Source organism: Oreochromis aureus, linkage group 14 (assembly GCF_013358895.1).
Source record: "Oreochromis aureus strain Israel breed Guangdong linkage group 14, ZZ_aureus, whole genome shotgun sequence".
In the NCBI taxonomy this organism is placed as follows: Eukaryota; Metazoa; Chordata; class Actinopteri; order Cichliformes; family Cichlidae; genus Oreochromis; species Oreochromis aureus.
In genome coordinates this window covers 41,503,732-41,516,846 of record NC_052955.1, presented here as the reverse complement: position 1 = coordinate 41,516,846, position 13,115 = coordinate 41,503,732, and the positions used below count along the sequence as shown (strand labels likewise).

The 13,115-nt window shown below is 44.6% G+C and overlaps 1 protein-coding gene across 14 annotated transcripts in view; it reads left to right on the top strand.

Annotated features, from left to right (window-relative positions):
* phldb1b (pleckstrin homology-like domain, family B, member 1b) overlaps positions 1-13,115 on the top strand; it is a 131,935-nt gene that overhangs the window by 45,561 nt on the left and 73,259 nt on the right. For 12 of the 14 annotated variants that reach the window (XM_039622756.1, XM_039622759.1, XM_039622758.1 and 9 more), the window contains exon 4: positions 404-574. In XM_039622756.1, the coding sequence (XP_039478690.1) occupies positions 404-574 (171 nt within the window). The other 2 variants (XM_039622762.1, XM_039622763.1) reach the window with 2 other exon arrangements.

Sequence of the window (13,115 nt, the reverse complement as noted above, 5' to 3'; positions counted from 1 at the left end):
AAGGAGTTGTTCCGGAGGAGTCGCCCCCTATGGGCTGTTAATAATAATGCAGATTTAAAGATTTAAAATCCCTGGCAGCAGTGAGCTCTGGAGCCCCGTCATTAAGTTGACCCGCATTTTTGACTTTTTTACAAACTGACCACAAAGCGCCGCGCCTGTTCTGTCTGCTTCTGTGAACAGCTGACAGGTTTCATGTCGTGTCTCGTCACTTCTTGGCTTTCCTGTCGTTGCCTTTTCAGATTCCTCTCTCGGGGGGTCATCTCCACACAAAGCTCATGTCTGTGGGTTTGTCGCACTTCGTGTTTCATTGGACCGTGACGTTGCTGTCATGTGATACTGATACTACTGATCACTTTCGCTGCACAGCATGAAATCAAAGCCTAACACTTGTTCCTTCCCCCAGGCCGGACCACTCTGGGTCATGGTCCCATGGACATCAGCATCCAGGGTCCTGGTGTGGCAGCTCAGCACTGCTACATAGAGAACAGGTCAGGGGTTATCACGCTGCACCCCTGTGGGAACCTCTGTGCTGTTGATGCCATCCAGATTAGACAGCCCACTCGCCTGTCACAAGGTAGGAACTGGCTCAGCCGCCTCCCACAATCCACTCGCTTTTGGTGCAGTTTTAGTAGGATTGATGTTTCCCAGTGTAGTGGCCATGGTTTCTCTTTAACTTGGTGCTTTCAGCAGCCTGCTGATGTGCACAATCCCAGTAACTGTGAGTCAGAGATCTCTGGCTGCAGGTCTGTTGGATCAAATGCTCAGTGTGAGTTTTTAAACAAGGAGGACCCCGAGGTTCCCGGGTTAGGGAGTTAACTGAGTGTGCTTTGCTGTGCTCAGGCGTGCAGATGTGGAAGAAACTGATGGGAGAGATGAATCGATTCTCAATCTGCTGCGGCTGTAGTGGGTCTTAGACTGGACTCGTCATATTGCCCTCTGGGACTGACAATCTAAAAGGTGAATGATTGCTTTGCTAGAAAGCAGCGTCTCGTGGGAAAGTATGAAAGATAAACACAAAGGTTAACTGGACACCTTCACTAGCTCGTCTGTCTACCACATAGAGTTATAACACAACTGAAGGGACCATGGTGACTATGAGATCCTTAGAGAAAGGTGTGTCGCACACAAATACATTAATGTGGCCAATCTTTGGAAGAGGGGTGAGTCGGGATACTCTACATATTACTGTAGATACTTAATGCATAAAGCCACGTGAGTCCCTTCAGACTGACTGGACCAAAGGGAGCTGAAGGACAGTCAACACTGTGTAAAAGTCTTGATCCACATTTCTTCAAACAGTGGAAAAGGTGCAGCACTTTATTGAAACACCTGCAAATATACTATGTAAGGCAAAAACAGTTTGTACATATCTAATGAGCTGGAAAGTCAGTTCTTGGTGTGACCACCTTTATTCTTAGGCAGCTTGACTTTAGCTAGTCTCCAGGGACAGTTCATCTAGGATAGACCTTCCCAAAGTGTGGGGCCCGCCCCTGGGGGCGCAGAGCCATTGCAGGGGGCGCGGCATGAAAAGGAAAAAAACAAAACAAAAAAAACAATGCTTGGACACTGCTAGCACAGGGCGCCTCCACAAACGCAAAGCAGGAGATGAAGCATCGCTGAATATGTCTCCAAACCAACTTCCTTCCAAGCCAAAGACTAGAAATTATGTTGAAGCATATCTTCCCTTTGGCTTCACCTGCACAAGTGCCAAGGTAGGTCTCCCCTGCAGAATTAGTTTCCCTGCGTCGGGAGCAGCGCTGGGCTCTCCAAATCACGGACAAACAGGATCCCACATTCTTGATTTTTAGTTCACAAACACTTCTTGTAATGACTAACTACTCCTGACATTTTGGACATGTTAGCTCTTTATGCAGTAAAGTTACAGTGGGATACAAATAACATCAGGCTGATCCTGCCGTAATTTGTTCCCCCGGTCCAAATCACGGACAAACAGTATCCCACAGCTGTTTATGTGTTTAAACACATTTTGCACAGAGAGACATTTTTGAAAAATGTATTGATAGCAATGTTGAATATTATTACACAGGAAAAAAACAACTACATGTAAAATAATTACACCGTGACGCCTCTGCCTTTCTAAATGCAGGGACAGTAACTGCGTGTGTGTATGTAAGCGTGTAAAACCTGAAGACTATTTTGTCTCTATCTGCTATTCTGCAATTCATCTCATGTAAACAATAACGTGGCGCACAGCGTGACGTGAAAAGAGGCACATACCTTTGACGTTGCGTGACGAACTCTGTATTCCTCGTCCACACGTAAACACAAAAGAGTTTTAAAAAATCTCTGTTGTCGGTGATTCCAAACGCCGTTTACGTGTTGACGAAACAGCTGCGTTTTCAAAAATACCCGTGTAGGTGTGGACGTAGTGTAAAAGAGTTAGTAGTATATTTTATTACTACCTGTAATTTATTGCCGTTTACTTGTATTTGCTTAATTGTTTACTAAATGTTTGAGGTGTGAAATAAACCGCAATGGAGCAAAATATGGGTGTGTGTGTTTGGAGGATGTGTTCGTGCGTGCGTGTGCGCGCGCGAGGGGGGGGGGGCGCAAACATTTTTCTTGTAAAACAAAGGGGGGCCCAGCAAAAAAAGTTTGGGAACCACTGATCTAGGAGGACATGCTGTCTGTCCAACGATCCCACCCTGCTTCAGTATCTTAGACATTTTTCATTCTGACTCTTCACTCTATCAGACCTGCTGATTTTCAGTCCAGCTCATGTGTAATTTGGCATCTTTTATCCCTGTTTCCTTAAAAACCTCTTCTTAACAGCCGTCCTCTGATTATGAGCGTTTCTGATGAGGCTTCAGTTCATAGATCATCTGAAGGGTCAGCTGTATCTCTCACATCCTGGACTTTTCCTCCTAATTCTTCTTGTTTCTTGTTTAAGATGATAACTTTCCAAAACTGTTCATCTGCTCCAGACAGATGTTTTTTAGCCCTGTACCTTCTTATTTTTGGGGACACACTGCACACCATCCTGATATGTACCAAGTGTTTATCTAATTATTCTATACCTTCTTGGTGCAAAACAAACTGCTGAAGTAAAGATACAGTTTAAAGCAGCTTAAAGCAACACCGGCTCGCAGTCAGAGCATAACTAGTGTCATAAAATTCAAGTAACTGCTAATTGCTGCTCTCTATATAAAAGTGGATTCAGTTAACAGGCACAACTGAAAAACTGAAATAGCGTCCAGGAAAATGAAAAATCTCACCAAACTCATCTTTAATATTTCAATTTATTTTCTCATAGTCGGGAAGACATGCTGTAATACACACACACACACACACACACACACACACACACACACACACACACACACACACACACACACACACACACACACATATGTATAGAATTTCCTGTCATGTTGCCCAATTCACTGCTTTTAAAGGAAGTAAAACTGTAACAATGTAACTACTGCAGTGTAGTCATGGAAATTCATGGAAGTGTACATCAGAGCCTCGGAGAGAGCGAGCTGTGTGTAATGAGAATGAGTTAAAGAGACAGTACTCATCATTACTCACAGGATGTGTACTTCCCTCTGTACTGCTGTGTAAGTACAAACACTGTAGTGTTTTTCTCAGAGCCGTAGTACATGCAGTACTTTCTTTAGAATCTGTGCAGTCAATCTGTGTCCTGCACGGCTCGGGGATACGTGTATGTCTGCAGTGGGTCCCTTTGTCACTGTGGCATTTTGACCTGAACAGTGGCAGGGTAACCTGAGTGGGGACACGGGGCTATTTATACTGCTCCCTTTACCCCAGACAGTCAGCCCTGGGGGGGGTTAAGGTTGAAAAATGAGTGTGTGGGTGAACCAGAGTTCACTGTCAGGATCCTGGACAGTAGTGTACGGTGGGAAGAGCTGTAGTCCTGATAACAGCAGTAGTTTGTGTTGTTTACAAGGCGGTAATGCACACCTTAATACACGTTGATATCTGATTATACAACAGGAAGTAGATCAGACTTTATTGGTTCCTACCACTCCCTTGGGCTATGTGAGTAATACTTTACAAGGCACAGAAGTATTCCCTTCAGGACAGGTGAGCGGTGCAGCATAGCAAGCTATGACTAGATGCTGATGTGTGTCAGCTAATCTAATGGAGTTTACCTTGGCTAGACTAAAGAGTCTAAACCACGCCACAGCTTTGCCCTGTCAGCATTTCAGTTTAGAGGAAATCAAGCAGCAACAAGCTGGTGTTCTTAAAAAATGGAAATGTGTTCAGCGAGAGGGTTAGTGGTAACTGTCTGAGGTTTCAAATCAAGAGAAGTCCGTTTGTTCAAAGAAGGTGAGCTAATACTTTAACTGGATAATAGCTGCTTGGTTTCATGGAGCCTGTGAGGAAGAATACTAAAAGAAAATAGGGCTCAGATAAAACTCTTCAAAGACATTAGCAGATGAGTCAGAGTCTCTAACATCCACGTGTGTCCAGCATGGCTGCTAATGATAGACAAACTCTCAGACTCTGGACTGAAAGGATCAGAGGAGAAATTTAAAATGTTGTTTCTGCCTTTTCATCTACGCTCAGTTTTGTCCCCTTATTTAACTTGTCACTTTAGGCCTGAGGTGTCACTGGTCCTGTCCACATCAGGTCAAAGTGAGCTCACAGTGTCAAGTGTGTTTGACATCCCTGCTTTAGGCCCATGCCTTCACTAAAAGCCTGCTTTCTTCTGTTTGGCCAGCTTTGGGAAGCCGACGAGGAGCAGCTCCCATAGATCGGGAAGTGCTGAGCAGGCTGTGCTTTTAACAGACAACTGCATATAAAAATCTGTGACGAGTTAATTTATTTAAAGGATATTTAAAGGATGTTTGAATATTCCTACATCATTCTTGTCCGAGGGGCAAATAAAACAGCTTGTTTCAGTGTGTGGGCTGAGTGGGTGGACAAAGGCCTGTGGGAAGATCAATAAAGATTATTTTGAATGGGTATAGAAAAAAAAAACACCCAAAACAATAACTTCCTGTTAAAAGGGGGTTTTTCCTTTCCACTGTCACCAAAGTGCTTGTTCATAGGGGGTCATATGATTGTTGGGTTTTTCTCTGTATGTATTATTGGGGGGTCTAGCTTACAGTATATGATTGACTGATGTTGGCGCTGTATACATAAAACTGAACTGAATTGGGGGGAATAACTCCACCTTAATTTACCTGTAATTGAGGATTTTCCTGCGTGTTTCCGGTCAGTGGGTCAGGCAACTGGCATAAAACATGCTCAGTATTAATAAAAGCCCACAGGGCCATAGTGTTCTCGGCAGAGGCTGGTGTGCCTGCAGGGAGCTCCGTTTTATGGCTCATATAAATGGCTGTTAATACGCGGGGCTTGACCTTTGTTCCTCTATACAGTGATTAAGCTGAGATATGAGAGAGAGAGAGAGAGGTCGCCCTGGTTTCTTTTCAAATTAAAATCAGCTCTGGTGTTGCCCCTACAGACCTGCTGTAGTCAGGTCGCATAATCAATAAATCAGCGGTATGGATCAGGCACATTATTGCTCTCCTCTATCGTTCCACGTTGCCCCCCCTGTCTCTGACTCCGGATCTCCACCTCCCTCCTCCTCCTCCTCTCCGGTGTCTGCTCCCTGACAGACTCTCTCCGCGGGGCGGGCACAGGGATGACTGTGAGCCAGCTGTTACTCACAGGAACCCCGGCAGCAGAGGAGCACTCCACGGGCAGACGCGTGGGGAGGAGGCACACAATGGACAAAGCTCCCGGTGACTGTGGACTGCTGCTTCAGTGAGCGTGGACACACGGACACAGGGACAGCTCCTGCAGAGTATACTGGAGTCTGCCGGACTGGGGCATTATCATAACAATAGGCGCGAGGACAGCCCCGCACCCCAATACACGCGCGGGATTGTTCCGCAATAAAACTCAGACAGACGGACAAAAACACGTGGCTTTTATTTCAAGGAGCGATGAAAACGGCGGAGGGACGGCAGAGTTTCAGCCACATGAGTTAAAGTAAGTTGTCGTGATTTCACCGCGTGTTCGCTTGAAGTGTTTCCCGTGCTTTGAGTCGGTGCCCGGGGCTTTGTGGAGCCGCTGGAAGGTGACGGAGTTCGGGGAGATGGAGCAGGGTAACTCCAGCTGGACCTCCTGACCTCGCAGGTTAGCCTATTACACCAAGCAGCAGCGCTATGAGGGTATATACGCTGCTATTACCCGTTTCTGTCACCAAACTCTATTTAAAAACTGCACAAATGAGTCATTTTGTGTGCATCGTGTCAACCTGCATGTCGCAACAACATTCTCTCTGGCTTCCTATTCATTTCTATGAGGTTATTCAAAATTCGGCACACATGAAACAATTATTTCTTAAAAAAAATCAACTTTAATTGAGCTCTTGCTTGTTTATCATCGTTAACTCGTTTGCTCTGGTCTCGTTAGCTGCTAGTTTTGCTGGACAAATGTAAAATCCTAAAGAAGTGAAACAAACAGTACTGGCAGATAAACTGGTAGTTTTTCCAAGCCCAGGTGTTCCGAACACCTTTCCGACATAGCAGCTTGTTTACGCAGCAGAGGATTGTGAGTCCGCACACAGAGCACCTGCTGTAAGGCTGCTGTCTCCAGCCTCTCAGTGCTGAGTCCTCACTTCGCTCTCCTCCATGTGAGTTCTGTTTATAGGCGACAAACACATACACGTCCGGGCCGGCATGACCAGACCTCTGTGTGTCTGTCTACGGTTACACTGCTATTCCTGGGTGCCAATGTGACCTAACCAGGGCTGGTTACTGGAACACAGTAAGAGTTTCCCTTTCATGCATTCTGCTTATTTTGGGGGCCTCGAGTTCAAACTGAGGACCTTGTTGCAGAGCCATTATTCCCACAGTGTATCCCTGCTGCTCCTCAGCATCTGCCATCTCTGACCTAATACGTCGACCCCATTGTAAAGAGAGGATGTGGGAGAGCCCTCTGCAAACACTCATCAGGCTGCTGTGTGCTCCCCTAAGCACAGGTCAGTCCTGTGCTGGTAGCAGCTGGCACCCATACGCAGGCTCACCGTGGGTGCTCCTGCATGCTGCTGTTCACACAGTCTCCTCTTCTGCTTCTCTCAGTTCCACTTTGTTCTTAATGTTTATGTAGTTCAGTTTCCTTTAGTTTGTATATGAAGCCTTTGAAGGAATAAGCTGCAGTGTATTTTTCCAAAAACTACCGTCCTTACTTGAACAAATTGAGTGAGCCACACAGCAGACTGTTGCAAAAGGCTCAGTTTCAAGGCTGGATTTGTATGTACAGTTTGAAATAGCAGTGAGAATATGATAAGGTCCTCTGATGGTTGGAGACATAGTTGGTGAGGCGGACCAGGTGGCAACAACCTGTGGGGTCAAAAATGTAGAGTCGGTACAGAAACGTCATATGATGTTTCAGTTTACTACAGCGGGATCTAAAATGCTTTATTTATCTCACATGTGGGAAATTCTTCTATTATAGTAGCTGAAATGATGACGAAATAACTGTGTAATAATTGTTGTACAACACAGAAAGATATGTCAGATAATTCCATGGAAAATGTTCCCACAAAGACAGAAGTCAGGTCCAGTTCAGCGACTGAATAAGTGGAGGGAGGCATCGATCCTGGACGTGGCTCTCAAACAGATGGTCTCCAGCCCAGTGGACAGCTTTGGACCTGTAACTGTAACTGTTGGCCACTCCTATTACAACAAAGTAATCAAAACAATTTAATGACAGAAAAGTTCCAGTTTTGTCTGCCTGTCCGCTTTAGAATAAAAAAAAGGTCCACAGTGAAAATATAGGACATTTCCTGTGAATGAACAAAAACCTTCTATTTTCTAAGTAAAAGTGACTCTGAGCCGTGAGCTAACAGAACGTTTTCTCTTTAATTCACACACGATCCAAGTCCCAAGAGTTATGTTGGCAGATTTCTTTCAGGAGTATTTATACAGTACAATACAGTAGTATTTCTCTATTGTGTATAAAAACTGAGAAGCATTTTGAGATGGCACCTCGGGGTAGTAGATATATGAGGGATTGACTGTGTGGTTCAGCCTCTGTGCACCAACAGAAAGCTGCGTTTCATGGAGCGCTCCTCTCATCATTATATTTGGCCATATGCTCAAAGAAGCAACCAAACCTCCGGCCCTGTGAGTACAGCTCCAAGATCAACTCTGGAAACTTGTTATAAAGGGAGAAAAAAGACTACAACTGGTTTTTCCTACCAGGGTACATCAGCCATAGCAGATAGATTTCTATATAACCCGTGCTACGGCTGCACGAGTGGACCTCAAACTGCGTATTCAAGTTTCCAGGTGGAAAATTTAAACTAATGCAACAAAAAATACTTTATCAGTGCAGAGTATACCACTTAAAATAGGAGGCTTTTAATTTAAAGGTTAGCACTCATGAATCCATACAGAGTCTGTCTGTGTGAATCAGGTGATGATGACCCACTGGTGTTCCATTTATTTTAGAAAACAAAGAGAAAATCACAAAAATCCCACTCAGTGTTTAGGCTGCTTTGAGCACCAGTCCACCTCCAACCACGTGTTTGATTGGTCCTCGTGCCTGCAGCCTCTGGGAGCATGTTTAACAGCGGGGGATTGGCCAAGGCATAAAGGAGGAGGGGGGTGGCGTGGAGGTGGGGGGAGCAAAGCAGAGAACATCTGTTGGAACAAGCTGTAGCCGTCCTGTGACACGTTATTGTGACGAGCTCCCACTGCAGCAGCTGACTGTGTGCATGATAACACATGTGGTCAGTGGATGCTGGAGGGGGGGTGTCAGATTGTAGCTGACCCGACACTTAGTGATGTGTACGGATGTGGCCCTGCAGGGCTCTCAGGGAACACCCACATCACCCCATCACAGCGCTCGCACACTGTGGTTCGAGTATTTCAGAGTTGAATGGGGGGCGGAGCTTTCAGCTTTCAGTTGACTTAATAAATGCTACATGGGGTCCCATTCCCACTTTGCTGTGTTTCTATTCCACATGTCGTCCCAACAGTGTGAATGCAGTAGGACATCATCTTTTGACTGTTGCGTGTGAATTTGCTGCACAACATGAAGTCAGACTCACGGCTCCCCGAGAGCAGCCGCCGTCTCCAGATATCTTATATCAAGGCATCTGTCTGACGTCATCGTGCCTCCAACATGCGATCACTTCTTCCAACCTCTCATTTGTTCAGACATTCCCACATGTTTGTTAGCCCTCCGCAGCCCCGCTCTCTCTCCATCTCATTCTCTGGTATGTGCGTCTGTGTTTGATTGCCCCAGCTCAGCGAAAGGCGGTCATTGATTAACTGGAGCAGGTTTGACTCCTCGGCCTTTGCCGAGGCCGTAAACCATCAGTGTTCCATAGCAACCGCCAGCCCGCCTTTGTCTGCAGCTCCTCCACACATTTCAGTGACGTCTCACTGTGGCGTGGGTACGTGCTTGTGTTTAATGGATTGAAAAGTAGGCGTGTAACATTTCACATCCAAAATGGTTTGTGTTCACGCTTTTTCATCAGAGGGGATGAATACCAAATATTTCCACACCAGTTTTTCCAGTTTATCGGTCACCTGAGCGAACACATATGCCAGTGTGAACTCGACACTGGCATATGTTAGATGTGTTACACCCTTTTGGGAGGTGGTGTCTGTTTTACCCTGAATAGACTGACACATGTTTTTATCCAGAGGGAGTTGGAGGTAGTGAGCCTGCTGCTACAGTGCTGCTGGTGTCTTTGGGAGGATTTCTAAAATTAATATGACCTATTGTGTGGTTAATTGACCACACGCAAACAACACGTAACAGTCCAGAGTATTTATAGGTTACTGTGTGTTTGTGCGACGCACTCATTTAGTTTGCTGACCATGCCTGTGAGATACAGCTGTTAATCAGCTGGTATACAGTTAGCTATGTGCTGATCAGGGGTGTAAGAAGGGAAAAGGCTGTTGAACCTTTCTAAAAAGACACTGTAGTACAGAAGTATTCTCTGTTTCTTTCCTTTCTGCTCGTTTGACCGTGGATGAGAGAGTTGCTGTGAACGTGTTTGCATGAGATGAAATATGTTGTCGCAGCTTCTGACAGGCAGGGTGGTCCAGTGTTAGCAGCGTGTAAATGTATAACAGCATTTCTTTGTCATGTGTGTACTCGAACCATCTTTGTACGCACTCATTCCAGTAGACTGTAAAGCTGTGTCTGACACCGCTGGGTCCTCTGATCTAATCTTCTGGGAAGAGTACTTAAGGCTAAGCTGAGACACTGGAAAGATTTAATGTGGTCACACCAGTGCAAAGAAAAGAGGGAAAGAGAAGCACACTCAGATATATTAGAGAAGGAATGGAACTTTTCTGATAGGTTGGATGTAGCGGGGCCACTAACCACATCTCCATTTAATGCCACAATACCCTTGAGGCATGATGTGGCATTAACACTGATTGGCCTGAGTGGTCTCAAAGGAGTACTCACAGGGCTTTACAGAGATTACTCTTGGCGGCTCTGCTATTTAGTCAATGGTTTTATTGAATCTTCCTTGATGTTATAATAAAAGTTATTTTTTAGTGTTATTTTTTATAGGGATTTACATTTGTAATAATCCTAATATATAAAAAAGAGTTTCTCTGACAGCTTATAGATGCTATATGGATATTTATTATAAATTCAAAGGATTGTGTTATTTTTACTCCTTCCCAAATACCTTTCTTATTTTTCCCCTTCCTTGCTTCTTGATTGGTTCCTGAAAGCATAGCATAGCAGCATAGCTCCACATAGAGACAAATACATGATAAGAATGAAATCAATGTTTTTCTAGTGACAGTTTTGGCAATAAGGGAAGCTAAGTTAGCCAGCTTTGTGCTGTGCTGGGGAGTCAACATTAGCATTAAAGTTAAAGTTGGCTAACATTAGTATTAGAGCTAAGGTTAGCGAGCATTAGCATTAAAGCTAAGGTTAGCTAACCTTAGCATTAAAGCTAGGTTGGCCTTTGTGAATCCTGTTGCTCTGTTTGATAAAGATTGCTGATCATGTGCTTTTTGAGCTGACTGAGAGATATTATAAATGTATGTAATGTCACCTTGGGCCAATGTTTACCATTTGTCGTGTGCTCTATAATCCACTGAGGTGTCCGTACAGTGTTGTTAGAGAGTGGGGTTGTAGTCCCGTTGTGGACGGAGCTGATGGTCTTTGCAGGAAGTGTCCTCGCTCCTGAAGTTTAGCCATAATTAAAGCTGATTCCGCACTTTCAAAACTCCTTCACTGTTGGTGTGTAGCTGTTTCTTTGTGACTGTCAGTGTTCTGGAGGGCGCAGAGCACTCACTGTGATGAAGCCAGTGATTATGGAGATTGTCTCTGCAGAGCTGAGGGAGAAATCGTCCTCTGTCCAGGTAATCAATCTCAGTCACTCATGTATGCACACACTTCCAATCTTCCGTCTGTCTTTGGCCACTCGATCGCCCGTCCTTTAACTGGAGGCAGTTGTAATTATGAAAAGTGCCAATGTGTTAGATTTCCCCGTCGGACTGTGTTGGAAGGCTACCTCCCCATTAAAGCGATCTCAGTTTCTACCACAGCTTGTTTTGCTGAGCGTAGCCTTTGGTTGGTTTTTGGAAGAATCCCTGCGTGCCTTTCCCAGGTCACAGGGTTCCTCTGAACGAGGGAAAGAACGAAGTACCGCCACGTTTTTAAAAAAGCTACATACTGTGTGTTAGTGCAGCACATGAAGCCAGCCCTCAGCCAAGCCACTGCTAATGACGTGTTGGTGACTGACTGATGGAAAGTGAAAGAGAGCCGGGCAGGACGTGGTTCGGAGCTGTGGTGCTATTTACATCAAACACATTTGCATATTTCCTAAAACTGTGAAATCTTTTAAATGGTGCAGTGCAGCCATCATTTCCTGAAGAGGATCAACATCATCAAGGCTTTGCTGACCAGTTTGCTATTTAAAGACGCTGTGAAAGAGGGTAGCTGACCAGCATCAACAGGTACAGCCCAAAATAACGGCCTCTAATTTTAACCAGGTGGAGTTCTGGTCTAATTTCCAGGTAAATGAGGCGCATCGTTACTGTGCTTTTCTTTACTCAAGTGCAAACCGTGTTGTTCTGAACAGTCTGAGGTTTATGGTGGTTTCTCTGAGCATCGTTCGGTCTGAGCTCAGTGTGACGGTTTTCCACTTATCAATAATCTCTCACCGTCGAACGATGCACTTTACATTCTCAGGGAACTCTCCCTGATTGGTGGGCAGCAGCAACTGCATCTTAAAGATATGAACATTAGAGAATTGAATGTACTTCATTACATATGATGTGCTCCATCATAGAAGCTGAAGATTGGACGTCAGAATCAAAGGAGGAGCCGGCTAGTTTTAATTTAGCTTGTGTGATCGCTCAACTCCGTGAAAGCTTCTAATGTAGTTTGTGTTGTGTTGGGTGGGAATGAAAATGCAGTAAGATCTAAGAGTGGAAACCAGAGCTGTGAGGAATAAACAGGACTGTAATGGTTTTATTGGGATTCATATTTATGGCTTACAGTGCAGCATGTGGTACGAGCAGATGGAAACACATTTTGTTCTTTCCAAACACAAAAAATAACGAGACTCGAATTGTCTTGAATCTTTTTACATTTATTGTAAATTTCAGACATTTGCTGGGACTTTAATCCAGTTTGTCTTGAATAACGTGGTCAAGATGTGTGCTGTGATGTCAGAATGCAGTTTTAAAGGACTGGTACTGCACATGTGTTCAAAAGCTGATATGCAAAAAAACTACTTGATTATTAAAATTGATGTTATTGTTACAGGAACAATGAAACCAGTACAGGGCTGATAGTGTTGCCCAGTATTGTCTGTGTGCAGACACACCAGTCTATATCACTGATGGACATTTTAAACAGTCGAGAGGAGATCGGAGAAACACCCTTCAAACATGACACTGCACATTTTGGCCACCAGAGGGCACACTGCAATGTCCGTGTTGGCAACGCATGTTTGGAACAGAGCAGGACAAATCGTAAACGAGGAAACATTTAACTACACATAACAAAAGTTAGGGAATTTTGATGTTTCATTTGTCTGATAAAATATCAGCTGATATATTGAAGGTTTTTCAGTGACCAGCTTTGGTCTTAACAGCAGATATCAGTCAGGCTCTGTAATGATCTTA